The 26670-nt window shown below is 41.4% G+C and overlaps 1 protein-coding gene across 2 annotated transcripts in view; it reads left to right on the plus strand.

The window, feature by feature from the left end:
* Positions 1–26670, plus strand: part of SLC2A13 (solute carrier family 2 member 13) — a 206044-nt gene that overhangs the window by 142223 nt on the left and 37151 nt on the right. Inside the window, exons 8-10 of one of the 2 annotated variants that reach the window (XM_075492063.1) lie at positions 17659–17780; positions 17914–18066; positions 19243–19371. In XM_075492063.1, the coding sequence (XP_075348178.1) occupies positions 17659–17780; positions 17914–18066; positions 19243–19371 (404 nt within the window). Of the gene's footprint in view, positions 1–17658; positions 17781–17913; positions 18067–19242; positions 24511–26670 lie in introns of those variants that run through there. The other variant, XM_075492062.1, reaches the window with a different exon arrangement.

Raw genomic sequence — 26670 nt, forward strand, 5'->3', positions numbered from 1 at the left:
GGAGCAAGCTTTGTGCTCATTTCAGTCATTCTCCGGTCAGCTGAGATGGGACTAGAATAAATCTTGTTTCCCATTTCAAAAACATGTTTGCTGTTAGTTGACAAAGGAGATAGATAGGAAAGTGAAGGAAAAAAAAATGCCAACATATCCGAGAGAATTGGCAGTCTCTTGTCAGCGTGCTTAGACTATGTGGATAATTCCTGCAGCTTTCCTCTCCCTCTTTTATGAAATGGACACTGGAGCAGAGAGTCTTTTATTGCCCATAGGAGCCTGCTGCTAATTAGCTTCTTCAGCTGCTCATCTTTTTGGGGACAGATTGAAGACGTCCGTGCCTCGCCGGGGAGTTCTCCCGGGGCGGTGTCGCAGCAGGGGCAGAGCATGGCCCCGGCGCTCTGCTCGCCCGAGGGAGTCCGAGGCGGGGGCCGAGGAGGGTGCTTCGCCAGAGGGCCCGAGCGTGCAGGGAGCCGCTGCTGGCAGAGCGCTGGGGATTTCCCCGTCTGCCTTGGAGCCAAAGCAAAAGGAACTGACTCATATTCGGGAGCGTGTGGATTTTTTTTTCGGAGAGGGGAATATTTCCGATAGTTGTTTTTTACATGTGTTCAGTTGTTGACTCTGAAGTGCAGATTTAAATAATAAACCTCAGTGAAAATTGTCTCAGCAGATTCCTTCAGGTTTTTACACTCTGCAAAGAATTTACTAAATTGAAATTTTCTCTGTTTTGCAGGCAGAAAATATTTGTGAAAGATGCATGTGGTTGGGGATTTTTACTGATAAAGAACATTCAGCAGGGTCAAGCCCAGTCCTCCATACAGCAGCTTGTACTTTTAACAGCATCCCTAATCCAAATCTTACACACCTTTATTCCATAATAAGTAACTCTTCAATAATCACATCATCTGATATAGTAAAATTGTGATCTCTTCCCTTCTTAAAAGGATGAAGTTTTCAGAGTATTTTTTTTTCTTTTTGAGGGAAAATAAATTAACACATTTCTGCATTAGGACTGTTGAATAATTCAATATGTTTGTTGAGTTTAATTCATATAAATTATTGTATGTGCTGTCTGCATGTGTGGTTCATTTCCTTGAGAAAAGAAGCAGTAACATCAATCCCTCACTGGCGCAAGATGAGCTGGAATTATTGATTCATTTTATTTAAAGTCGTGACCTTATTTTAACTCGGCTCGTCGGTTAGTGCAGGCCAGGACGTGGGCAGTCTGTTAGATGGCAGGTCGTGCTTCTGAACAGCAGCATTTTGGGCATTTCTTCTTGCTTGTAGGACATATAGACTTTCTTTTTTCCTGTAGCTTTCCACAGCTGTCACATTGGCTTTGCATAGATGATAATGAGAGATGAGTTTGAGGCTCTGCATTATTATTTAGTTCTTCAGACCTGTGATTCAGATGATGTATATTCCCATTTAGCATATTTTCTTGGCAAAATAACTATTGTTAAAAAGCACTTATTTATGTAAAGTTCTTTTTAGTTGTCAGAGGCCATGGAAAATAGATAATTACTTTGATTTCTGCTGAGTTCTTCTACTGCCAGATCCCAAACTTTTGAGTTTCACGTAACAAGGAAGACTTCGGTACCTGATGTTTATAAATGTCATAAACTTTTAGAGGTAGTGTAACAACAGAGATACAACAGAGATAGCATAACAGCTTACATTTCTGTACTTTATAAATTCCTTAGATTTGGCATAGGTATTGCACCTGCATGTACAAATCAAAGCAGAGTGACACTCGATGTTAAGTGCTTGCTCTCACAAATCGGGTGTGAAATAATTGTCTTGTTATAAGTGGTCTTAGAGTATTATTTAAGTCTCCTTGGGGCTCCATTTTCAGTTATGACATTAATGATTTCCAGTGAATTTTAGGGCTGACAGTGGAAGAATCATTCTTTGGATAGCTCTGTTGGTTGATTTAATTCAGAGCCTCCCCAGTACAGCGTGTGTGGGCAGGGATGCAGTGCCTCATTCCCCTTCTGAAGCACCAGTTTCTCTGAGCTTTTTAGGGCAGAGCTATTGCCACCTACTGGAATCAGGGAAAAGTTCCTTTTTAAAAATACTCTTCCATCATCTGTTTAAAATGATGAACGCAAGATCTGAAATTTTTAGTCTGGGTAGATTTCAGTTGTAACTGCAGAAAGGCCGCCGCTGGCAATAGTTAAAATGTAGTATTTGTGTCTAAACTGCTGTTACAGAAATAGAATATAACAGTTCAGTACTTCAGATGGAAGGTTAAGTTGGCCAAAAGGTTATTGTTAGAATTATTAAAATATAAACTTTATATGTATGTCAATAACTAGGAATTAAATAGAGCAGGGAAGTGCTAACAAAGGTATGCTAATACATGTAATATTGATCTGTATTTTAAACTCCTTGTCCTTAGAGTTTTTTGTCTCAGGTTCAACAAAAAAAGCAAATTCAGAAAATTATTTTTACACCCCCTCCTTTCCTTTCCCCTCTGATTTCAGTGGAAATTTCAGAAGGATAAGTATTTTGTTCTCTCTTCACTTCCCATTGAAATATGTGGTTGATTGTGATTTCAAGGTTTTAACAGCTCTATGGAAAATCCTTTCTGCACAGTGCCGGTTTGGCAGACTCTATAAGGTGCGGGGACTGCTGCATGGTATAAGCAGTAAGTGAACTAACTAGCTTTAAAATCTCAGCAGCGTGCCTGCAGCAGCAGAGCCTGACCCGGGCTGTCCGCAGGCGCTCTTTCGGGGCAGGCAGCCTTTCGGGACTTCAGGACTGGAACTTGGCAAATAAGTTATTTGGATGATGAATTGAATTGGTAATGCTCGCCATTCAGTGCCGCATCTGGTAACGTGTTATAATTGTGTCAGCATGTCCCATCTGTGTTTTGAGTTTGGGGTTTGGGTGGGATTTGCTTTGTTTTTCTAAATTGAACTATAAAATCTTTCCATTCTCTACTAACTTGATATACCATGTTTCAACCTAAGAGTGTGGTTTTTTACAATATCATTGCATGTCTAAAATTTTGGGGTAATTAAAAGCAATAATTTGTTTTCTGTTTCTTTATTGTTTCCTGGAGTGTTTGGAAGCATTCGGAAAAACAAGATTGTAACACTGAAATAGAACCTATTTCATTTGGAGGCTGAACTTCCAGTCAATATTTCTGCTAAGTTACCTTCATCCTGAGTTACAACAACAACCTTGATTTTTTGTCTTTAGTCTTTTTTGACCGTGGGCTTAGAATTACTTTTGGCAATTATAACTCAAGCGATGCTTTTGAGACGCTAACGACATTCCTTTGATAATACTACTGACACATGGTGCCCAGCACAAACGTCAGTAAAGGTTACTTGTAAGTGCAAGTAAGAGTAAGAAGTCTGGATAGAGTGTGTCTTACTCAACTTCAGATGTCTAAAATTGTGACCTTGAGCTGTCCTGTAGTTCCTTGACGGATGGAGTAAAAGATGCTATTCCTTATTGTTCCTTATTTGCAGCTGGCCTTTGCCGGTGTTGTATAGAATAGACTTTGTTACGTCATGCCAGCAATTCTCGCACACTGTTCTGTTAATAATACTTTAATATTAAAATATTGGTACATGTTTTATTGAGCCATACGCTCAGCCCTTTCTACCAGTATTCATTGAAGCAATATGTCTTTATATACCATAGGAAAAAGCTGTCTCCTGGGAGAATTCATACTTCTGCAGTGAACAGGCAGGTGGTTGATGCTTCTGTTGTAACAAAAGAACTTTACAATTCCTAATTATTAAGTAAATTAAATGTAACATCAGGTGAAAAAACAAACGAGACTAAACATTAGGTAGAGGTTTATTTGATAGTAAATTTGCATGAAATTCTAAAATGCTGCATTTGACATAACAATCTTCAGACCGATTTGCTTCAGTAATTTAATTATTAAGTATTCATGCTGCAAGGAGATACAGTCAGAAAGACTAAATGCTTTTAGATCTGGAAACAGAAGCTAGAAAGTTTCCAATTCAAATACCCCAATTCTGTCAGTAAATTGGTTGGGGCCTGGCGCTCTGTCCATAAGCTCTCAAAAATGTCAGAGCAGGGACGACCCAGAACTTCCACGCAAAAATGCCAGGAGCAGCAGAACCGCTCTAGGGAAAGACCAGGAGCACTGAGCTACAGAGAGGGGTTTTCACGCAACCAAAATATTTAATATGCTAGTCCGTCATGGGAGCTAAATGCCAGTCTGTCTTTAACAAAAAATACTTACGAGTCCTATATTTCTGAGCATTTTTGTCCTGAAAGAGCTCAAACAGAATGAAGCCTGCCTGCCTGCCTACAGGCACCTGTGGGTAATAGAGAGTGGCCAAATCTGTCTGGTTTTCAGTGGAAAGCATCGTGCGGCCCCGGTTAGCTCTGTGAGCCCCCCAGGGCGACTGGTAGCTGCTTCCAGTTAATGCTCATCACTGAGATCCCCAAAGGTTTGTCTATCAGAAAAAATGACCAAATCATTAATAAGCACTGCTTCCTTCCAGAGAAGTAAGGGAAGCCGGCAATGACTGGATGAAGGCACGGGTGCATATGTGTGCTCACTGCTTAAGCTGGTTGTTCCAAAAGTGAACTATTTCTGTATAACCACAGAAAAGCCACTAAACAAACTGTAAAGCACATTCTGGGGTCACAGGGAGTCCACGAGTCTTTCTCAACACTGACGGCTGCCAGGAGGGAAATAATAGCTCATTCTGTTTCCAGAGTGCCTCTGCACTACCTTTTTGCTGGTTGTCGTGTGGAGATAGCTTTGTGCTCGTGTTGTGCTCATATTGTTTAAAATTTGTGAAATGGCATCTATTTCATGAGCAATTGAATATTCCCAGATGCCATTTCTTGGGAGGGCTTGCTGTGTGCTTGTGCCCATGCTGCAGCACGAGATGTTTCTTTTCAGTTTGTGCATGATTGCTGTGAACAAGATTGAAGGGGCAGGGAGGATTGCGGCAGTCGCCAAGGTGGTGGTAGCAATAATTCTCTTGTCCCACCGACTGCTGTGCGTGCAAGTCACGTCATTGAGCCACAGCCCCATTACACGTCACATCTTCATCCAGACCTGCACATGAATATGTGATGCTTTAGGTGTTACAGCAGTGGGTCTTGCCCTCTACCACATCATGGCATTTTTTTCCACTCTTTCTGGTAGAATGCAGTGTTTTTCTTATATTTCTTGATACTACTGTAGTACTAAAATATCTATTAATCATGACAAAGGCTTCAAAATGTTGGGCAGTATCACCTCCATCCTATTTACCCAAATTTCTAAACATTCTTTGCTGATCTGCACCTCGGTGAAGTTCTTCGAGAGTCAATGATACTTGAAAGAAGTAATTAGTGAAAACTACAGCATTTAACCGATTGAAATTTTTCAATATGAGAATTAGGACTGAACTATTTCGCTGCCTTTTGCTGGATCTTGCTCTTTGTGAGGATCGGCTTAGACTTTTTTAAATACAGCACTGGAATCTGGGAGGCTCCATGACCTGCTGATGGCACTCTACTGGAGCCCACCTCTGTGTTTATAAAGTGGTTAGAGTTCTCATCTACTTAGTAGTTTGGAAGCTGCAAGAAACAGTAAAATCTGTCTTAAAAGAAGAACAAAAGAGGTAAAAGATTTAGAGTTAGTAAAGTTGTTCAAGGACATGAACAAAGTTTTGTGGTGAGAGGTGAAATTTCAGTGGACCAGCAGGCACAACCTCTTGTAGAGGCACAGTCTTTATCAACAGGATATGCCTGTCAATAAAAGGGACAAACTCAAGGTTTATATGCATACTAAGAATGTTTCAGTAAGGCTTGCCAGATGGCTTAGTGCTTGTGATACATTATGATTTTTTTTCTTTTTTGGTTTTGTTTTGTTGGTTTGTTTGTTTGAGATCAGGGTTTGTATTCCACAAATGAAAAAGGAGGAAAAATTACTGAAGGTCTTGGTCTTTAAAGTACACAGGTGTAAGAGACTGTAAACCATTGCAGTGTGTCCTTCAGAGGAGCAAAAAGGGCAAAAATCTTACATTGCCTGCTGTTGCCTTCTGAGCCTTACTGGATGCATTGCACTCTTTCACTGCTGCTTTTTCATCCTCTTCGTTAGCTTGCAAATAAACAGAATGATCTTTAAAGCTGCAAAAATATATTCTTGTGTCAGATGTGTCACTTGTGTCACAGATGTGGGCTTTGCTTCTCCTTTAACATTACCTTGCTGTAACTTTAACCTTGTGTGATGTCTAGTTCCAGTGAAGCTTTCTCTGATATTTCGGATAAATATTTTCTGCAACTAAATATCAACATATCGCGCTAGTGAGTCATACTTTAAACTGAGAAAAAGCTGTTCAGAATATATATTAAAAAAAAAAAATCTCTGTCTTAACAAAAAAAAGTATCTTTAAACTATTTACTCAGTTTTATGAAGACTCTATCCAGAAATAATTACCAGATTGTACTCTTGTTTATTTATCATATACACTGGTACTTGATTCTCCATCTTAGAATTATCACTCACTGCTGCCAGTGTCCCTGAATTTTACAGTTTCAAACCCTAAAGTAGTCTTCTGGGTATACATAATAAACCCATTTTTGTCATGGCTTCTTAACTTGAGAATACTGCATGTAATTTTTACAGCTGTAATTTCCACCTGTGAGCCCCTTAGCTGGGTGTTAACCAAGTCATCTTCTGCTGGCTGTTTGTTGAGTATAGTCTTAGACTTGGATATAAGGGGATATGGAATGGACCTCTGTGCACTCAGTTTGTGCAGTAATATATTTAGATATTTGAGTTTTTTATTTAAAGTACTTTTATAAGGTGCTCATTGTCTTTAAATATATATATAAATATTTTTAACAATCCTTTTCCACAAAAAAGGCAAAAAATCTTTTTTAAACAAAAACAAAACCATTTTTATTTTATGATCTTTCTGTTCCTTTTTTTATCATTTCATTTTTTGTTGAAAATTAGGGAAATTTTGACGCTTTTCACAAAGAAATGAAACAGATATGCCATTTTCCTTCATTGTTTTTCTTGCCTGAACTGCTGACTTCGTACTGTTAACTATTTGATAGCTGCAAGTGTCTGATGTTTAAAAGAAAAACAAAATACCATATTTTGAAACTCTGACCTATTGTCTAATGATTAAATTAGTTAAAACAATCATAGGTAGAAATGCATGAAGGACAGTGATATTAAACTAAGATGCTTATACTCAAAACTAATTAAGATTTTGCATTTTGATCAGGTTTTAATTTGAATTCTGGCCATTAAAATTCTGGAGACATGACTGCTAGTTGTTTAAGTGAACAAATAATTATTTTTTATAGTTGTTTTATGACCTCTGACAAGTTTACATGTTATTAATATACTATTTGAATTATTCATTATTTTCTCATGATTATGAAATCGTACAATTTAATTATTACTAGTTAATTTTAATTTGTACTGGGGTCAACAGAGTGTGTCAAGTTGGGATCAGAGTTAGGACTAGGATAGGGCATTCTGTAGAGGACACATACATCAGACGTTTCCTGATGTTTTTATTGCCGTCTGATACTTTGGAAGAGTAGGAAAAAGCTTGGGACGACAAATAAGTCAATCTATGTGTTGTGTGATTAAGGTAATTGTATGTCCTGTAACAAAACCCAGGTATTTGCTTATTTCTGCTCCTGGTTTTTAAGTGTGCTGTAGCTGGGACTGGTGTACATGTGTATCTAGTGGGTGCTGTCAGCTGTTGTGAAATCTCAGCTGGTTGGGCTTTAACACCAGGTATAAACGTTATTCTGTCTTTTCCTGATTTTAGTCCATTTCTCAAGGTAAGGAGAGTGTGAGAGACGATGAGAGAAGCTTGTCAGACAGTGTTCTGGTAGTAGCAGAGATTTGTTTCTCTCCATTCCTGGTAGATGTGATGAAAAAGGAAGCTTGAAACACTTGTGGTGTGACAGCAGAGTGGAAAGTTGTAGCCAACAGCCTGGAGATGGCCAGCAGGACTCAGAAAGCACCGATGTAGGATAAAAGAAGTCTAATGGAGTAGCAGACTGAACTTTGAGAGGACAGGAATAGGACACAGCAATGTGAAGGAGAACCTTCAGTCCAGAAAGAAATCTAAAACTGAACATCTTTCATGGGGAGATTAGAGTTATCTAATCGCACAAAAGCTGCTTGCTGAGACCCACAGCTAATGGACATCCTAACGGGCACTATCAGACAGCTGAGCTTCTTCCTTTGGCAAGAGATGCAGGAACTGTGTTGTCCAGCCTTCAGAATCCACTAATCAGTGGGTACAAAAATACTGAAACATCCAGAACGGCAAATGGTTAAGAACCTCTTTGATGTGATTAATAATGGAGAACTATTTGTCATCGGGAAAAATTGCTCCCGTTTTCAACCATTTGGTAGTCTATTGCTTAGTCTATTCAGATTGAATAGCAGCTCCAGCACTCTATTGGGCAAATTCAAATGCAGTTGCAAAGCAGAAATTTCTGAGTTTGGGAAAATGGAAGTGTTTGAATTCAAACTCTCTAAAGATTTTTAGCTAAATGAATAATAATATAAAAAAAAAGATGTTCATCTGTGACCAGGTGGCCAGGAACAGAGGTAAATCAGAACATTGTACTAAGTCTGATGCAGGTGTGCATTCTGACACGACTGAGAATCATAGAATCATTTAGGTTGGAAAAGACCTTTAAGATCATCAAGTCCAACCGTAAACCTAACACTGCCAAGTCCACCACTAAACCACGTCCCTAAGCACCATGTCTACATGTCTTTGAAATACCTCCAGGGATGGTGACTCAACCACTTCCCTGGGCAGCCTGTTCCAATGCTTGACAACCCTTTTGGTGAAGACATTTTTCCTAATATCCAATCTAAACCTCCCCTGCTGCAACTTGAGGCCGTTTCCTCTTGTCCTATCACTTGCTACTTGGGAAAAGAGGCTGACCCCCACCTCGCTACAACCTCCTTTCAGGTAGTTGCAGAGAGGGATAAGGTCTCCCCTCAGCCTCCTTTTCTCCAGGTTAAACAACCCCACTTCCCTCAGCCGCTCCTCATAAGACTTGTGCTCTAGACCCTTCACCAGCTTCGTTGCCCTTCTTTGGACACCCTCCAGCACCTCAGTGTCTTTATTACAGTGAGGGGCCCAAAACTGAACACAGTATTTGAGGTGCGGCCTCCCCAGTGCCGAGTACAGGGGCACGATCACTTCCCTACTCCTGCTGGCCACACTATTCCTGATATAAGCCAGGATGCTGTTGGCCTGGTTTCAGCTGGGATAGAGTTAATTTTCTTCCTTGTAGCTGGTATAGTGCTGTGTTTTGGATTTAGTATGAGAATAATGTTGATAACACACTGATGGTTTAGTTGTTGCTAAGTAGTGCTCACACTAGTCAAGGACTTTCCAGCTTCCCATGCTCTGCCGGGCGCACAAGAAGCTGGGAGGGGGCACAGCCAAACTGGCCAAAGGGCTATTCCATACCATATGGCGTCATGCTCAGTATAGAAACTGGGGCGAGTTGGCCGGGGGGCAGCGATCGCTGCTTGGGGATGGCCTGGGCATTGGTCATATTATTTTTTATTTTATTTTATTTCAATTATTAAACTGTTCTTATCTCAACCCATGAGTTTTCTTACTTTCGCTCGTCCAATTCTCTCCCCCATCCCACCGGGAAGAGGGTGAGTGAGCGGCTGTGTGGGGCTTGGTTGCCAACTGGGGCTAAACCACAGCACCTTTGCCTTAGCCACCTGGGCACACCGCTGGCTCATATTCAGGCGGCTGTCGACCAACACGCCCAGGTCCTTCTCTGCCAGGCAGCTTTCCAGCCACTCTTCCCCAAGCCTGTAGCGTTGCATGGGGTTGTTGTGGCCCAAGTGCAGGACCTTGAACTTAGCCTTGTTGAACCCCATACAATTGACCTCGGCCCATCGATCCAGCCTGTCCAGGTCCCTCTGCAGAGCCTTCCTACCCTCAAGCAGATCAACACTCCCGCCCAACTTGGTGTCATCTGCAAACTTACTGAGGGTGCACTCGATCCCTTCGTCCAGATCATTGATAAAGATGTTAAACAGACCTGGCCCCAGCACAGACCCCTGGGGAACACCGCTTGTGACCAGCCACCAACTGGAGTAAACTCCATTCACCACCACTCTCTGGGCTCGGCCGTCCAGCCAGTTCTTTACCCAGCGAAGAGTACACCCGTCCAAGCATGACAGAAGGCAATTATATCTTAGAGATAGGTATTTCTGTGAAGTAAGTATTTCAGTAAGGTCTTCTGCTTGGGTAAATGAATTATTAAGTAGTTTTTTAATTTAATAGCGTGTATGAGCTATAGTGAAAAATTCCTTGTGATGGATTTTAGGAGATTTTAGCAGTCTGTAGCGTCTCTGTTTCTTTTGTAAGAGAGAAGATAAAAGAGAGATTAGAAGATTACAGCCAGTAAGGGAAAAGATGCTCAGTGTGAATAATTGACAGTTATTTCTATATATGTTACGTGCTGCCTTCAAGCAGATCTGTAAGAAATGCAGATTTAAATTTGAAACATTATCAGAAATTCAGTTCTTACCCTACAGCACACAATAAAGAAAGCATCTCTAAACTCTTTGACTCTGTAATGGGCAAAGCAACCAAGCTTCTGGGTTGTTTTGTTTTTTTTTTTTTTTTAATTTATCTTTGAATATGTGCTTTCAGTTTCCCGGATGCAGAGTACGAAGTGCCAGTCATTCAGCTTGAAGAGAATAATTTTCCTATTGGTATTGTTCTAGCCCTAGTAGCTGCTACTAAACTTACTTGGCATGGAAAGCATTGCATAGAGAAAGGAACTGGCTTTGTCTCTTTAGTTTAAGATATTTTGAAGTATTTTGGACAGCAGCAATTACTATAGCTGTTATGCATTGAAGTGCCCTGGTTCCTGTTCTTTGTGCGGGGTATCACCCACAGCTCTATAGGTGTAATGGATAGATCCTGTAGCAGGGGGCCTCAGCGTGATAAAGACTGTTTTTCAGTCATGTGCAAATGCATCAGCAATTTGCTGAGGTGCAGTTTGCTTTCTTGCTGTGAACTAAACTCTTTTTCCACGTTTTTGAAGTGTGTGCTAGTATTTTAAAAACTCTTTGCCAGTTATAGCAAAAGGCTTCAATGAGCATCCCCAAATGCTGCTGGTATTTTTATGTAATGAAGGTTAAGCAATGTCTAGCTGAATACCATGAAATTTTATGGGTACATTTTTTCAAGGCTGCATCTGTTTGTTCTTTCCAGTTTTTTTCACTTGCCATCATCTGGCGTAAGAAGCTTCATCTGCATATTTTTAGCAACATCTGGTTTAATGGATGAGTTATTTCTTCATGTAAATTACAAAGTCAAAGCGGTAGATGCAAACTTCTCCAGAGAGGCGTGGAGCTACAGTGCGTCTTCTCTGAGGCACGGAAGCCAGTAGCTGGGGAACTGTGAGAAAGCTTAGGAAGTATTGATTCAGACATTAGTTGGGTTTAAATTAATCTGTTTGCCTTCAGGAAAGAGTTATGCTTTGCTCAATACTTCAGATAGCATCTTACTGTATGTATATATAAAAATTAAGCACTGAAAGGAGCAGAGATTTTTCTTTAAATCAGAATATACTGATTTATAGTGAAACTATACCTTATGGTTTCGCTGGTTTCTATGGATTGTGCTGATGTAACTGTTTTGAATGTATATGGGTGGATTAGAGAGGCCACTTGGTGGACAGGATAGAGGCAGTTTCCAAAGTTCTCCTTAGCTACATGTCTGACTACCACTAAATTATTACACAGTTAATCTGGTACCTTGCTAAATTCTGTCTTTTAAGTAATTAAAGATAGTTAGAGGTCTGTTCAGACAACTAAATATCTTTAGCAGAAAAAGAGGGGCTTGAAGTTTTGAGAACTAACCCAAATGTCAAGGTCCAGATTCTTCCACAGGATGAGTGATTGCTTGTGGATAAATACTCTTAGTTGTTCCCAAGCATCTTCCACAAAAACCTTTCTCAGGCCAAACAGCAGCTACTCTAAATTATGTCTGTTTGGTCCTCTGTCCTTTCCATGACCAGGCTGCAGGTGAAAAGATGAATCAATAAGCTTGGCATAAATTTATATTGTTCAGTTGGATTGCCCTGATATAAAAGTCAGCACTCTACACAGGAGACTTTAAAAATCTCTTTAAAGGAGATTTTTTAAAATCCAATAAATCTGTGTTACACTGGAGACTAAGCTGGTAAATTGTAGATTATTATCACCTTGATAACCCAGACACAAAAGTCTGGCATAAGAGCACTCCTTAAGTAGTTTTACTCTTCTTAGAACAAAGAAATGGGGGATTAGTGAAACTGTGAATTAGGTCTAAAATTTTTCTGTACTATCAGCACCTGATGTTAAAGTTTATCTCAGAGCAGAATGTGTAATTTTGAAATATGCCAGTTCTAACAAGCATTTTAATGAGATGAATGATCACATTAGTTATTTTCTTTAGAAGTAATTTATTTCCTGAGCCTGATTTGATTTGAATTTTGACCTTTTAAGACTTTTGATCTAAATCCATTTAAGAGGTTTCTGAAGGGTTTAAAAGACAATGAGAAGTCAGCAGCTTTCATATTAAAAATATATGAACTGTTCAGAATGAAACATTTAATTCCCACAAAAGCCATATCTTTAGGGCTACACAGTCCTCACTCTACAGCAAAGCAAAAATTAATGGAAATTTGAGGAGAAAATCAGCTGGGTCTCTGTTTTGTGCTGTGCTCACTTGCCTGTGCTATTTATTCTTTAGCCATTTCCCTATCTGTGGTTTTCAGTGTTGCGCCTGAGAATTATTCCACAGCCAAATTGGCTCAAGTATTAGGAAAATTTAGGTTGATTATCAAGGAAATGGTCTTATTCTGTTTCATCCTCTTGTTACTAGCAACAACATTGTAGACCACCCACACGAGCTCTTCTCTTTCCTTCTTTTATGTACCGTATGAAGGTAATTTAAGGAGGTGGGGAGGAAAGCTTTAGATCTTCTGAACTACAGACCATACCTGATAAAGGATGGATTCTGTGATTATGAAACCAAGCATATAATGCCTGTAATTTAGAAAACTGCTGCTGTTCTGATTTATTTCCACTGAGTCGAATTGTTTGCATCAATTCTTGGAAGGCCAGGTTTTCACTAATTAGAACAGATGTGCCTCTTAAATTATCTGTGGAAAATACGTAATGAAAGAAATTCATGGTAAAGATTTTCAATGTAGCACTATCATGTTTTCACTTTGGCAGTAATTTCAAAGGAAATGATGTGGTGCGTCTTCACTGTTTATACTGATACGACGATTACCCAGCATATTGGTATTTACAAACTCTTTGCGCTGGTACCTGACTGCATCATTTCACTTGCACGTGGTTTACAGGGCATTTTCCTCTGTGCGTTTCAGCTTGTGAAGCGATGGGTAGCTACTCGTCCGCTTTCCATCATAGATGCTCTCTTCAGGCAGGACAAAATTCAGAATTTTATCTGATAGTACATTATACAGTAATTATTAACATGTTTTTCAGCAAAATAATAGATCTTGTAGAAATAGTAGTATAGCAGTAGAATTAGCATAGTAACAGAGCTTGAACAAATCCCCAGCCTTGAAGGAGTGTTATTTTTTAACGTGCCCAGCACTACAAGACGCCAGCAAATGCAGATATCTTTGCTTTTACTCTGTGTACCATGCTGGTTTACTACTGAAAGACAAGCAAAGCACAGTTTATTACTGCAAAGTGTGCTGGTTTTGGCTGGGATAGTTAATTTTCTTTATAGTAGGTAGTATGGGGCTATGTTTTGGATTTGTGCTGAAAACAGTGTTGATAACACACTGATGGTTTAGTTGTTGCGAAGTAATGCTTACACTGGTCAAGGACTTTTCAGCTTCCCGTGCTCTGCCGGGCGCACAAGAAGTTGGGAGGGGGCACAGCCAAACTGCCCAAAGGGCTATTCCATACCATATGGCGTCATGCTCAGTATATAAAGCTGGGGAAGAAGAAGGAAGGGGGGACGTTCAGAGTGATGGCGTTTGTCTTCCCAAGTAACCGTTACGCGTGCTGGAGCCCTGCTTTCCTGGAGATGGCTGAACACCTGCCTGCCCATGGGAAGGAGTGAATGAATTCCTTGCTTTGCTTTGCTTGCGTGCGCGGCTTTTGCTTTCCCTATTAAGCTGTCTTTATCTCAGCCCATGAGTTTTCTCGCTTTTCTGATTCTCTCCCCCATCCCACTGGAGGGGGAGTGAGTGAGCAGCTGTGTGGGGCTTAGTTGCCAGCTGGGGTTAAACCACGACACAAGGTTTCTGTTAAATCTAGTCTCGAGTGCTATTTTTCCTGTTTCAATGCACTGAATCTGCTTTCTTGCAACAGAATTTCCTCTCAGTTACAGGCAGACAGTGGAGAATAGATGAGTGGCTCCAGCCATAGGAGGCTTTGGAGACATCTGGTTTTCCCTTGTATCGTTTGTGTTCCACTCTGTCAAAAGTAGGACACATCTGGAGAAAGATGGCAGGGGAAGGAAACATCCAGACCTCCTGGCAGTTGTGTCTGTATGAATCAGCAGGTTGGTTTGCGCTGATGGAGATGGATGCAAGATAATAAACCAAGTATGTCTTTGTTTATGGTAGCATTCAAGAGAAAGCATGAGCCTTCTCTCTGAGGAGCTGCTGATCTGGCTGGGCAGAATGGAGAAACCAATCTCAGCATTAAGACGTTTTAAAATGCTAATCAGCTTGTATTCATTACCAAACACCTGCAAATGAAATTAGAGTAACAGCGAAAGAAGCAAATGTGATGTTGTTAAAACGGTGTGGAACTGAGCAATCCTGTGATCTCTCAGTGGCGCAGATGCAGAGTGGGCAGCTATGCGGGACTGAGCGGGAGATGGCAACGGGATCACCGGGTTTTCAGTAATTAATCTTTCAAACTCCATTTCCTTAATGTGTAAGGAACGGCTGGTTTAAACATATGCATAGTTCTCCAGCATAGTTCAGTCTTCTGTATGTCTTGTGCCTGGGACGTAGCTCAAACCTGATTTAACCTGCACACGGTGAGGAGTGCGTAGAGTGGTAGGGAAGTGTCAAGGTCTTCACCAACAGGGAACGATCCGTGTCTCATGCTCATAACAGAAAAAGAAATGCTGAGCTGAGCCATGAAAGAGGAAGGTGACAGAAGAAAGTGGCAAGGATGACAGCAGCACTTTTGGCTGAGAAAAGGTGAAAAATCTCTGGATTTTTCTGGATCTCATGGAAGCTGCTGGTGTCTTAGGCTGATGCGTGCTCCAGTAGCCAGGCAGCAGCTGAGGCCATGAGCCTGTTGTATCCAGGCACGAGGGATGTATCTTTGAGAGAGATGTTCAGCTGGCCTGTTTTCTATGTGTTTTTCACCTCAAGACTGAAATGAATCTGTGTGCGCTGGCTGAGATGGGCTTTCTGGGGGAGCTCGGCAAGGCAGGGCTGCGGCAGGGTGGAAAGGTGCACGGCGGCACTGGCTGCTTTGCCAGCAGCATGTCAAGGGCTCAGCATCTCTCCGGGGAGCGCTGGCACCGGCTGCTCAGGTGCTGCTCAAGTGCAAGGTGGAACTGCAAATCTTGCGGCTTACTGCTGTTAAGGCAGCGTTAGGGTTTGGCTGGGGTTTCAGATGTGCGTTTTTCTGGGATTTGTTGGGTTAACCTCTCTCTTTTAAGTGTATTTGAATTTTGGATTTCCAGCTGTCCTGAAGTTGGGTTTGGGACTTCACAGTGACATCCTGCCTGTTGTCCTGTTGGTACGTCCATGCCAGCATAAAGAAGGTTTCTGCCCCAGGACTGGTTGTGGATTGGCCACCAGTGCTAAGCGCATTCCTGTTCAGCCTGGGTCTGCCTGGTCATTTCTCAGCAGGAAAGTTAGAGGAGAAATGTTTTGTTGGAAGTTGCTTTTGAAAGTCAACTGTAGTGGTGGTAGGTCCTCTGAAATGTTTCAGAGCATCTGTTGCTCCACCATCTCTCCACTCATTGCCCAGCTATGATTTATCGCCTGTTGCAGGCATCTTCATTCTGGTTTTCCTACTATCAAGAGGGTCATGTCCTTCACATAAGTGCTGAGCTGATCTGGAAATCGTAACCCAGACAGATGTTCAGCTCTCTGTGATTTCTTCTCTCCAAGTAAATAACATTGTTTGCATAGGAAAGGGTGGTGTCTGCCTAAGTCTACTCTCCCAAAAGTACATGGTTTTTCAGCTGTAGCAATTGATGTAGTTGCAGCTGAAATTTTTCTCTAGTTACAGTTATGACTTGTTGTCCTGGTTTCAGCTGAGATGGAGTTAATTTTCTTTGTGGTAGCTGGTATGGGGCTATGTTTTGGATTTGTGCTGAAAACAGTGTTGATAATACAGAGATGTTTTAGTTGTTGCTGCAGTCAAGGACTTTTCAGGTCCTTGAAAAGGACTCCAAAAGTCAAGGACTTTTCAGCTTCCCATGCTCAGCCAGGTGCGGGGAGGGTTGGGAGGGGACACAGCCAAGATAGTTGATCCAAACTGACCAAAGGGCTATTCCATACCATATGGCGTCATGCTCAGTATATAAAGCTGGGGAAGAAGGAGGAAGGGGGGACGTTTGGAGTGATGGTGTTTGTCTTCCCAAGTGACCGTTAGGTGTGATGGAGCCCTGCTTTCCTGGAGATGGCTGAACACCTGCCTGCCCATGGGAAGGAGTGAATGAATTCCTTGCTTTGCTTTGCTTTGCTTGTGTGCGCGGCTTGTGCTTTCCCTATTAAACTGTCTTTATCTCAACCCACGAGTTTTCTCACTTTTACTCTTCTGATTCTCTCCCTCATCCCACTGGAGGGGGAGTGAGCGAGCAGCTGCATGGTGCTTAGCTGCCAGCTGGTGTTAAACCACAACACTTGTTGTCCCTTTAAACAAATGCTAATTTTCAAAAATATGATTTATAACAAAAAAATTAAGTTGCCAGTATTCCTTTAAAATATGTCGTTGACAGTCAGATGAAAATACCTGGCTTTATACTTTTCCATAGAAATAATGTGATTTCGACATAGTCCTTGGAATAGAGTCAGTTTTTCAGTAGCGCAGGCACTGTTTACCTCAGGTCCAATTTTTATTTTTACTGTCTAATTAGAAATGCTGCCTTCCAAATTATTTCACTGCATAGAAAAGAAAGTATACGCTTCTTTTCCTTATAACTTCACTTGACTTTGGCACACTCCACAGGCTTTACGGATTACACCCAAAGCGTGCAGCATATAGTTCATCAATGACTTAAGGACTAACTTCCATTTGACCTTAAATCCCTGTGTGCGGCATCTTTAGCTTGAAGTCCTGCTGCTGCAGCTCTTTCTGCCCTGTGTGATACTCATGTGAATGGTCTCATTGGCTTTGGTGTGACCACTTGCACAGTAAAGACTATTCATTTGAAGAAGATGTGTAGATACAAGGCAAGTGTTTAAATTCAGGAATGTTCTGCTGGTTACTCTTCCTAAGACCGGGCTTGGGAAAAAGCACATTTCTGAATGTAGGACTTGGCTCCAAGATCTTGATAAATCAACAGCGATGGAGCTTTTTTGTCTTAATTATACATTTGTCAGCTTTTCATAAGACATTAAGTGCCATGTTTATATTGAGATGTCACCCATTTCCCTGAAAATTCTTTAATACTAAGTTTTATTGTTATTTTTCAGGTGTTCAAATGAAACGGTATTCAAAAAGGAAGATTTGTTCTGGGCGTACAATTTCTGCCCCACTCCATACTCTTGGACAGCACTTCTGGGCCTTATTTTATACTTGGTTTTCTTTGCACCTGGTAAGCAAATGTTTGTTTACACATATAAGTTAAAAAATTGTAAAGGTAAAATGTCGAATAGTGAGGCTACATGTTAAATTTACTTTTGAGTCCAGCCATTAAACTGAGATTGACCTTCTTTCCTAATTCTTAGGGATGGGTCCTATGCCCTGGACCATCAATTCTGAAATTTACCCACTTTGGGCTAGAAGTACAGGAAACGCATGTTCCTCTGGAGTGAACTGGGTTTTCAATGTGCTCGTGTCACTGACATTCCTGCATACGGCTGAATATCTGACGTACTATGGTAAGAAACAATATGTGTCCGTGTGTGCAGTACTACCATTGGCGCATAGGTTTTCTACTGATTCTGGGTCGCTCAGTTGGTTTTGTTATGAATCATCAACTGTGAAGGCAGTGTTCTCAACCCACCATGGTTTAGTAAGACTAGAGACCTGATACGACCTACCTGGATCATAGAGTTTGGTCCAGCTTTCATAAGAAAGATTTCTTTCTGTCCTTACCTGAGAACCTAGACAGCTGATTAAAACAGGGAAGCTGGAAAAAAAAAAACCCCACTTTTGATTTAGTGAAATACGCTGATTCCTACTTAAGGAGACAGCATCTGCAATTTTCCAGTTTATGATGGCATCCAAGGCCAAGATCAGATGGTCCTTGCAGAAATAGCTTGTAAGATGCTACTGCCCCACGCCCAGCTGTTGATTAAGTCCTGTCTGCTGGAGCCTGCAGAGACTGTGTCAGATTACTGCTCAGCCACTCCGGTACAAGTCATTTAAATTACATTAAGCTGCTAGGGAGTTTTTATGACCTTCATATCATTACTAGTACAGAGCCTTTCAGCTCTACTTGTCATTCCTTTGAGTCATCAGTCTAGAAACATGCGGCAGGTAAATGTTTGTTGGTCCTTTGGTACCTTCTCTGCCCCCCTAGGTAAGGTGGGTGGGTGGGGGGGAACGAGTGCTTTCTCACTGCTAATTGTCTCTCCAGAGGAGTTTTAAATAATAATTAGGTGTAAGAGTCACAAGCATTATTTTAATCCTGACTATTTCTTTTTTGCTGAAGTTTCTTATTCTGAGGGGTTGTCTTATTGTGTCCTTCACTGTTAAGATAAACTGAGAAAGTTCTTGCCTTTCATATCTGCTTTTTTTAATTGGATACGTAACCATTTAATTGATGTTTATTTTAACAGCAGAATGACTTGTCCAAAAAATATGTGTATTATCTTCCATGTGAAATGAAATTGCTTTTGTTAATTTACTCCGTTGTGGAGTGATGCAATAAAGCAGCCTTCTCCCACACCCATGGCCCCGCAGCTCGTTGTTTTAACGATGCCGCTCCAACTCTTGCTTTTACACACTCCTCTGGTACCTGCAGCCTGCTGCTTCTGCCGCTCTCTCTGCTCTGGAGCAGAGAAGGGACGGGAACTTCTGTAACCGACTGTGCATATTGTTTTGCATTGCAGGAGCCTTCTTCCTCTACGCAGGGTTTGCTGGCTTGGGACTGGTTTTCATCTACGGCTGCCTGCCTGAGACTAAAGGGAAAAAACTAGAGGAAATTGAATCTTTGTTTGAAAACAGGCTATGTACATGTGGTATGTCAGATTCTGATGAAGGGAGGTATATCGAGTATATTCGGGTGAAGGGAAGTAATTACCATCTTTCTGACAATGATGCTTCTGATGTGGAATAATTTCCAGCTGCTGATGTATTTAATCATTTAAAAGCCTTCTGGGGGAAAAGCAGCTCTCTGATGACCTCACTGCCCTGCTTCTGGTCTGGTTCTCCTTTTCACTGTCTAGTTAAAAATGCCTTCACGTTCAAAAATGCTCCATTGGGGAGGAAATTCAGTATGCTAGTGTTTTCTTGATAACTGAAAGCAATGGCTTCCAAAAGAGATTGAATTCCACGATTATGTGAATTGACCAAGTGTGTGCGACACTGCACCATCCCAGGGTATATAGTAGGGTGCACTGTACCAGATGAATACAGAAGGCTATCCTAGATGGTCAGTGTTGTCCTTATCTTCAGTACTGACAAAAGATAAAAGAATAGAGTAACTAATCAGAAAGCAGCCGACGTCTGTCAGATCCCCGTCCCATAGGAGCCTAGCAAATAGCTCTGCTGTGCAGTACAATGAATGACAAATGCATAAGCTGCTGTAATGGTAGCCATTTAAAAGGTTTAACTGATTAGGAAAATACAAATATCTGCTATGTCTATTGGAGGGGACATTTCCCAAATTTGCCCTAAGAGAATTTCCGTTTTTATTTATTTGAGATAACAAGTAGAGAGCCATACTCGCCTGGGTGGGGGTTCACTTGGGGTGACGTACGTCTGTGTTACACTGGGTTATCTAGCCACTGCTGCTCTTGAGTACACACTACGGTCAGGATTTGGTGTTTGTGAGAGAAACTGCCAAAATTAACTACCTGACAGCAGGAAAACAGAACTAAGTGTGTGGCCACACATACAAATGAACTGGTATATATTGCTAGGTACAACGTAGAGGATTCAGTTAGTTGGAAGAAATTATTTTTGTTTTCCTTTTTTGCATTTGAACGCTTGTGTTCGTGCCTACTTTTGAACACAAAATTTCATTAGCTAAAAGAATGAAAAGGAGGGGAGAGGTTTTGTGCTGCTAAATGCACGGTGGTCGTCCCTCCTGCACCTTTTGCTTGTGCATAATCATATTGCCTTCAGTTTACCTTCGTATGTGCAGAGTAAATGAATCCCAGCACATTTTTCCTTCAAATGCCCTTCGTCAACCAGTGTCTTGCTGGATCTAAAGAGAAATATTAGCAATGGGCAGAAGCCTACATGTCATATTAATTGCCTTACCGAAGCATTGCAAAATTGTCAAGAAAATGTCAGGCACAAAAAATCAACTTGGCTGCCTTTAGCCTGGTAATGAAAATATGAATGGTATTTTATTCACCTGCCATGATTGCTTGCCTTGGCAAATTGAATTTTATGCAGCTACGTAAAAATACTACGTTATTTTTGTTCCTTGCTCTGTCCTCACTGCTTTAAGTCTTCAGAGATACAAGTTTGAAAGCATCAACAGTTCAAATTCTTATCTTTGAAACATTTGCTTCATGAAAGAATGTGGAAAAACTCCTCTGCCTGTGGGCTGCCCCCCATTTATTTGGTAAAAACACATTTATTTTTCATTGTGTAAAGATTAAAGAAGTTGTTGGGTTCATTAGCTTTTATAGATTTGCTTTGTGGGCTTTTCTTGGGTTGAAAAATATTTTGAATGCAGGTTTACTATCAAAACTGAGACTGGACATTTGTTACTAAATTATTTTTATTGGATAATGTAGGGTTTTGTTGTTGTAAAGAAGTCTGCCATTATGTTATCTGATCTTCTGTGGGGGGAGTTCTTACCCTCCAATTATTGACCTTCAGTGACTGGGCTTATTTTGCATTATTTTCTTTTCTACTTCATTAATCAAAGAAATATTTTTGGAAAGAAAACATTTTAAATCATCCTTCTGTGACTTGACTGGGACTAAAAGGGGAAAGCATAGCAGACAGAGGGAATTTCAAAGGAATCATTGCAAAGAGTGGCCCGACCTTGAATATCTCCTTATGTAGTGAGAGGGCTGGATTCCTACACCTTACATCTTGCCTCCCCTTTAAGCGCACAATACTTTTATGCTTGAAAGCACCAGCTGTTGAAAATGCTCGGGTCTCCAGACCTATCTACAAACGCACCCGCCGCGGGATGTCTCCGTTAGGCTGTCACCTCTTTGAAACCTTCACTGAAGGTGCAGTACCTGAAATGAGAAAACAGGATACTTGGCACAGACGAGAACAAAATAGTTTTAAGGGCAAATTGGTTTCTTCCTGAAATGGAAAAATGTGTGTTTGAAGACCCTCATTCAGAACAGATTCGTTACCCAGAACAGCGTGTGTATAGGTGTGTAACGCCCAACCTGTGCTTACGTGGTTGGTAGGTTTAAGTGGGAATTTACTGGCTTTTGAGGACAGGGACTTACGGTTCCGATCTCCCCAAAAGCGTGAGCCCACGCTCACTGTTACACCTGTGAACGTGCCCCTGCTTGACATGTTTTGCTGGAGCGGGGCGTAAGCCAAGGAGGGTGTTCCTGCGCCGGCTGCTGTCAGTGCTGACCTCGCGCTTCGTTGCACTTGTGTCCACAGGTAGAGGAAACGGCTGCATTTATTGGGCATAACCAAAGCAAAGTCACTGGAAAGATCGCTGTCACAAGACCAGCCTCTTTTGTTTTGCAGGCAGTGCTGGGGCTTTTTAGCAGCAGCAGACCATCTCTCTCTGCCGGCCTTGTTTCACGGACGTTCTCAAAAGTGGTGCTCAGCTGCGTACTGCACTGGGCTCGTTTTCTCACACAACAAGTTCAATCTTACTGAAAGCAGTTTCTGAAGGTTTGCATCCCGTGCCCTTTTTCTCGAGGCAAAACGATTGAAACACATGCATTTTATTTATCATTGCTACCAGCTATGAGGGTGCAAAATATATTGGCTTCTTTATTGTCACTCCCCCTTCCCCGCCCACGGAGAGTTGGCTTTAAGTCTTCCTTTTAGGGTTGCTTTACACCAAGATAACATTCCATACCTTAGAATCACTGAACCTAGTACCAAGCATCACGTGTAATAAAAATGAGATTGAATACTTGAAATTAATCTTACGCAATTAGGGTTTTATTTTTAGAATCTGTGAACGTTTATAATGTATGAAGAAAATTAAATAAATGTTTCTATTTTGCAAAGATTTTTTATATTTGTGCATATTTTAAGTTTTAAGAGATTCTTGCTAAGGGTAGACTTAGTAATGTTCTGGATAAAAGAATAAAAAACACAGTGTAGCTGAATAATTTCTTATGACAGGATTTTAATTTATGAAGTAGCATAAATAGTATGTCTAAGCACAATATCATTTTATTGAAAGCTTTCTGCAGAAGATGTGAAATAGTTTCTTCACAAGGACTGCACACTTAATTCAGGTATTCTGTGCATCAGGAATGCTAGAGTAATACTGGTGGTAGAGTTGGGCATGAATTGGATGTTGATTATACATAACAATTTGAGATATTTTAATTCTGATTAATCTACTGACTCTACATGTTTTGGTCTAAGAGCAAGTATAAAAGAAACAAGTCCTGATGCATTTTTAATCTTTTTACATTTAATACACATATAGCAGTTTGTTCACCATGTTGCAAATCTGAAGTGTTGGAGGGGTTGAGATAATTTGCCACTTGTTTCTTCCCCTTGTCACTTTGTTGATCAAAATCAGTTTTTAAGGAGAGAAGCAAACCTGTTTTGAAAATAGACATAGAAATGAAGCAAGGCCCCAGGACTCGTCTGAGGGCTGAAGTTGCGTTGCTACGCATGCACCTTAGATCGCTGTCAGACGTTGCTACCTTGTGAGTTGCAGTGACAGCCCTATCAGAAATTTTGGGACGAGAGAGGATACGCCCCAAGGTTCATTGTTCCAACACCGACTTATTTTTGCATGACTTGGTAAATGCAGCATTTCACTGATGTAGGAGTTAGGGTTGGGAGGGGAGAAGAAAGAAACGATGCATCAAAAGCCCCCCGAAGTCATGTTTCACTAGAGGCAGGTCTCGTAGCCGAAAGGCGCAGCCTCTGACTTCTCTCCCATGTGGGAGAAGGATGGTGGGACCAAGGGACGTGGGTGGTTCTGTGCATGGGACCAGGGGGCTGGCAGACTGAGGGGCAAGAAGCACACAAGCGCTCCTCTCCCATGCCCACGCAGAGGTGAGAACACGGCAATGGAGTTTGCAAAGCTAGTACTTTTTTCCTCGGTGAAATCTCTTTTGCCCTTCTTGGTCACTCGGGTTGAGCACTGGGGAGAAGTTTTGACTTTCAGGGGCTGGTACAGGCCCTGAGCAAGGGTCTTTCCTTCGGCCATGAGGGTGTTGGGTGCAGTCCCGCAAGTGCGCAGTGGGCTAATAAAAGATAGACCAGTACTTCTCAGCTTTATACCCAACTTTCTACTTCTCAACGTGAACACTCTTCTAACATGGTCTTGAAATTTTACTTGTACTTGCATAAGAGGCTTTGTTAGCTGAACATCACTACGTGAGAAAGAGGCAGAGTCTTCACAGCACAGAGAGATCTCGGGGTAGAAATCAAGGCAGAAGAGACAGTTCTGCGAAGCACTTTAAAGAGTAAGATATTTGTGCACTTTTTTCTGAGGGAGTCAAGCTAATCAAACCCCATTCCTCTGCATTGGGAAGAAAATCGAGCTTTGTGTACCAGGCCAGAAGCAGATAATGCCACAATATGTGCTTTATGGCAAAATGTGTTTTTATTGCGGGTAACATTTACAGCTTACATGTAGCTGCTGCCTATAAAGTGACTCAATTGTTCTCTGGATTTTAACAAGTCACATTTTTGTGCAAAAATCTTAGTGGTTTTCTATCGATCTTCATCGCCTTGTGTACACTACAGTTAAGCATAATCCACAAAGTGGTCTCGGTTGTGGCAGTGTTACAAATGTCAGCACAGTAAAATCTAGGTGAACATTGTTAAAGAAATATTGTTGTTTGTGATACTGGGGGTTAAAACTCCTTAAAGGCAACTATATATAGATTTTAAAAGTCTGAAAAAAATGGCAGTTCTTATCTATTTTGTGTATGTTTTCATATAGAGATGGAGTTTTTTATGTGCCAATAACCATCACTGTAGTGTTTTGTAAATGGGTGTTAATGGTGTTCCAGAGTTCTGTATGTGAGAATACACTTTAGCCACAATGACCTGTTAGTGTGAACCAGCGGCATGTTTTTAATCTTACACCTCTCCTCAGAGGTGCTCACTCGTCGGCTTCAGTAGAGCTCGCTCAAGCCAGGGGAAGTTTGACCAGCATCAGGCCTCAAGCATACAGAGTTTATCTAAATCCCCGCTTTTTCATGTTGTCCCTAGACAGTATGCGACATGTGAATGATCTGGCACGTGTAATTGTAAAGCTTCAACTCTGGTTCAGTTACACTCCTCAATTCTGTTGAGATACAATTTGTCAAAATTTGGTTTGACCTTTCATCGCATTTATATAAATAAGGGGCACAATGATTGATTATGAATAACGTCCACCTATTTCTAAAGGAAACATCAGTTTCTGAAGTGTTAAATAAAGGCAAATTTCTCTTGCTGCCTTAAACGTTACACAGACTTTGGAGAGGACTGAATGTATGACCATCATCGTGACTTCTGCAGGAGAAACTGCATGGATCCTCAACAGGTGTGAAACGAGATGGTTCCGTGGTGCTGGGATGCTGTGGTACACCGCAGGCCCTGCCTAGTGCACGCCTGCCATCTGTTCCATTTTAAGTGTTCGAGTAGTCCCCATGAAATCAATAGGATTATTCATATGCGTGAAATCCTCCATGTGCTCAGTGTCCTGCTGGTCCAGGGCATGGCGGGGAAGTGGCACGAGTCACGTCTCTGCTTTCCATCGTGAATCTCACACCCCTACAAAACGCTAACCGGATCTTTCTGTGACAAATTCTGTGTAGAATATTTGAGACGTTATTGGAGACCAAATTGAGAGTCATACTTCCGTGTTGAATAATAACATGCACATGACGCCATCAGGCAGACTGTAATCCCTGGGCACGTGTTAGGTATTCAGTACAAAACAGGTTTTGGCAAAACTAATTGTCGGGTTGTCCAAGTTATTTCTTAACCATGTCAAACATGTGCCATTTCCTTTTGCAACCAGTCAAGCCTATAATGTATGAAAGTGTTGTACATTTTCTGAAACTTAAGTGATGTAAAATTATTTAATTGACTTCTCTTCTGATTGCTTTAACAAAGTTTGGTCTTTACATAAAAATAAATATCTTCAAAAATTGTCAGTGCCAGAAGTGTAAATGAACAAAATAAAAGGTGAGATACTTAATTACAGAATCTTTCTCAAGGTTTCCTTTGTTCGGGTATTTGGGTCACCCTTTAGAGTTGAAAAATTGCATTGCTCAGCCCATGAGCTTGCCTGAAATAAGTGAAGGGTAAGAATAACTTTGAATGTGATCTTGATATGATATGTTTCAAACCAGAGAGCGTTTCTGTGATGATGCACACCGGACACGTGTCCCTTCCTTCCTGGAGGGTTTGTTTGAAGAGCTGAATGCAGCTACGCAGAGCTGCCGACTGTCCCGATGTCCCGCCATGGGTTTTCAGTGTCCCCTGCCCAAACCCAGACCAGTTTTCTGACAGCAATTTGTACCTTCAGACTTGGTTATCGACTGGGGAAAGGGCAGAAGTTGCTATTTTCTAATGGGGAAATGTCCCAACTGTGTGTTTTATTAAGAAAATTGCTTAAACCAGTTTGATGATTAACAAAGAGCAGCAGGACCGTGGCCGTGCCATGCTGGGGGCTGCCCTGGCTGTGCTCTCCCATGCGGCAGAGGAATCGCACCCGCTAGACCGAGTGGAAATTGGTCCTGTTACTTCCATGTACCGCAGGTACCACGATCAAAACCTTGCAAGATCCGGAGTCGCCTCTGACAGAGCTGTAGGCTTTTGGTCCGGGATGCAGAGAGATCACAGCCAGCGGCAATATAGCTGATGGGGAGATGCTGGCAGCAGGAGTCTGCTTGGCAAGCCTGTATCTGTGGCAGAGCTTATCTCCAGGAGGGGAGAGAGGAAGCTGATCATTTTGCACTGACAGGTTATGTTTTTAGGTTTCTGGCTGATAGTGCTTATAAAGGTGACAAGTGGCTGCTGTTCAGATTACTTGTCACCAAAACCACTCGGCAGCTTTGTGGGATAATGAAAAGCTGGTGGCTCTGCTGTCAAGCGCTCCATTTTTTTGCCTTCTCCTATTCCCCTCTGCTCCAGCTACTATCACAAAACAACTACTGATGGATTGATTTCTGCCGAACAGATTC

This window comes from Mycteria americana, chromosome 1 (assembly GCF_035582795.1).
Source record: "Mycteria americana isolate JAX WOST 10 ecotype Jacksonville Zoo and Gardens chromosome 1, USCA_MyAme_1.0, whole genome shotgun sequence".
Taxonomy (NCBI): domain Eukaryota; kingdom Metazoa; phylum Chordata; class Aves; order Ciconiiformes; family Ciconiidae; genus Mycteria; species Mycteria americana.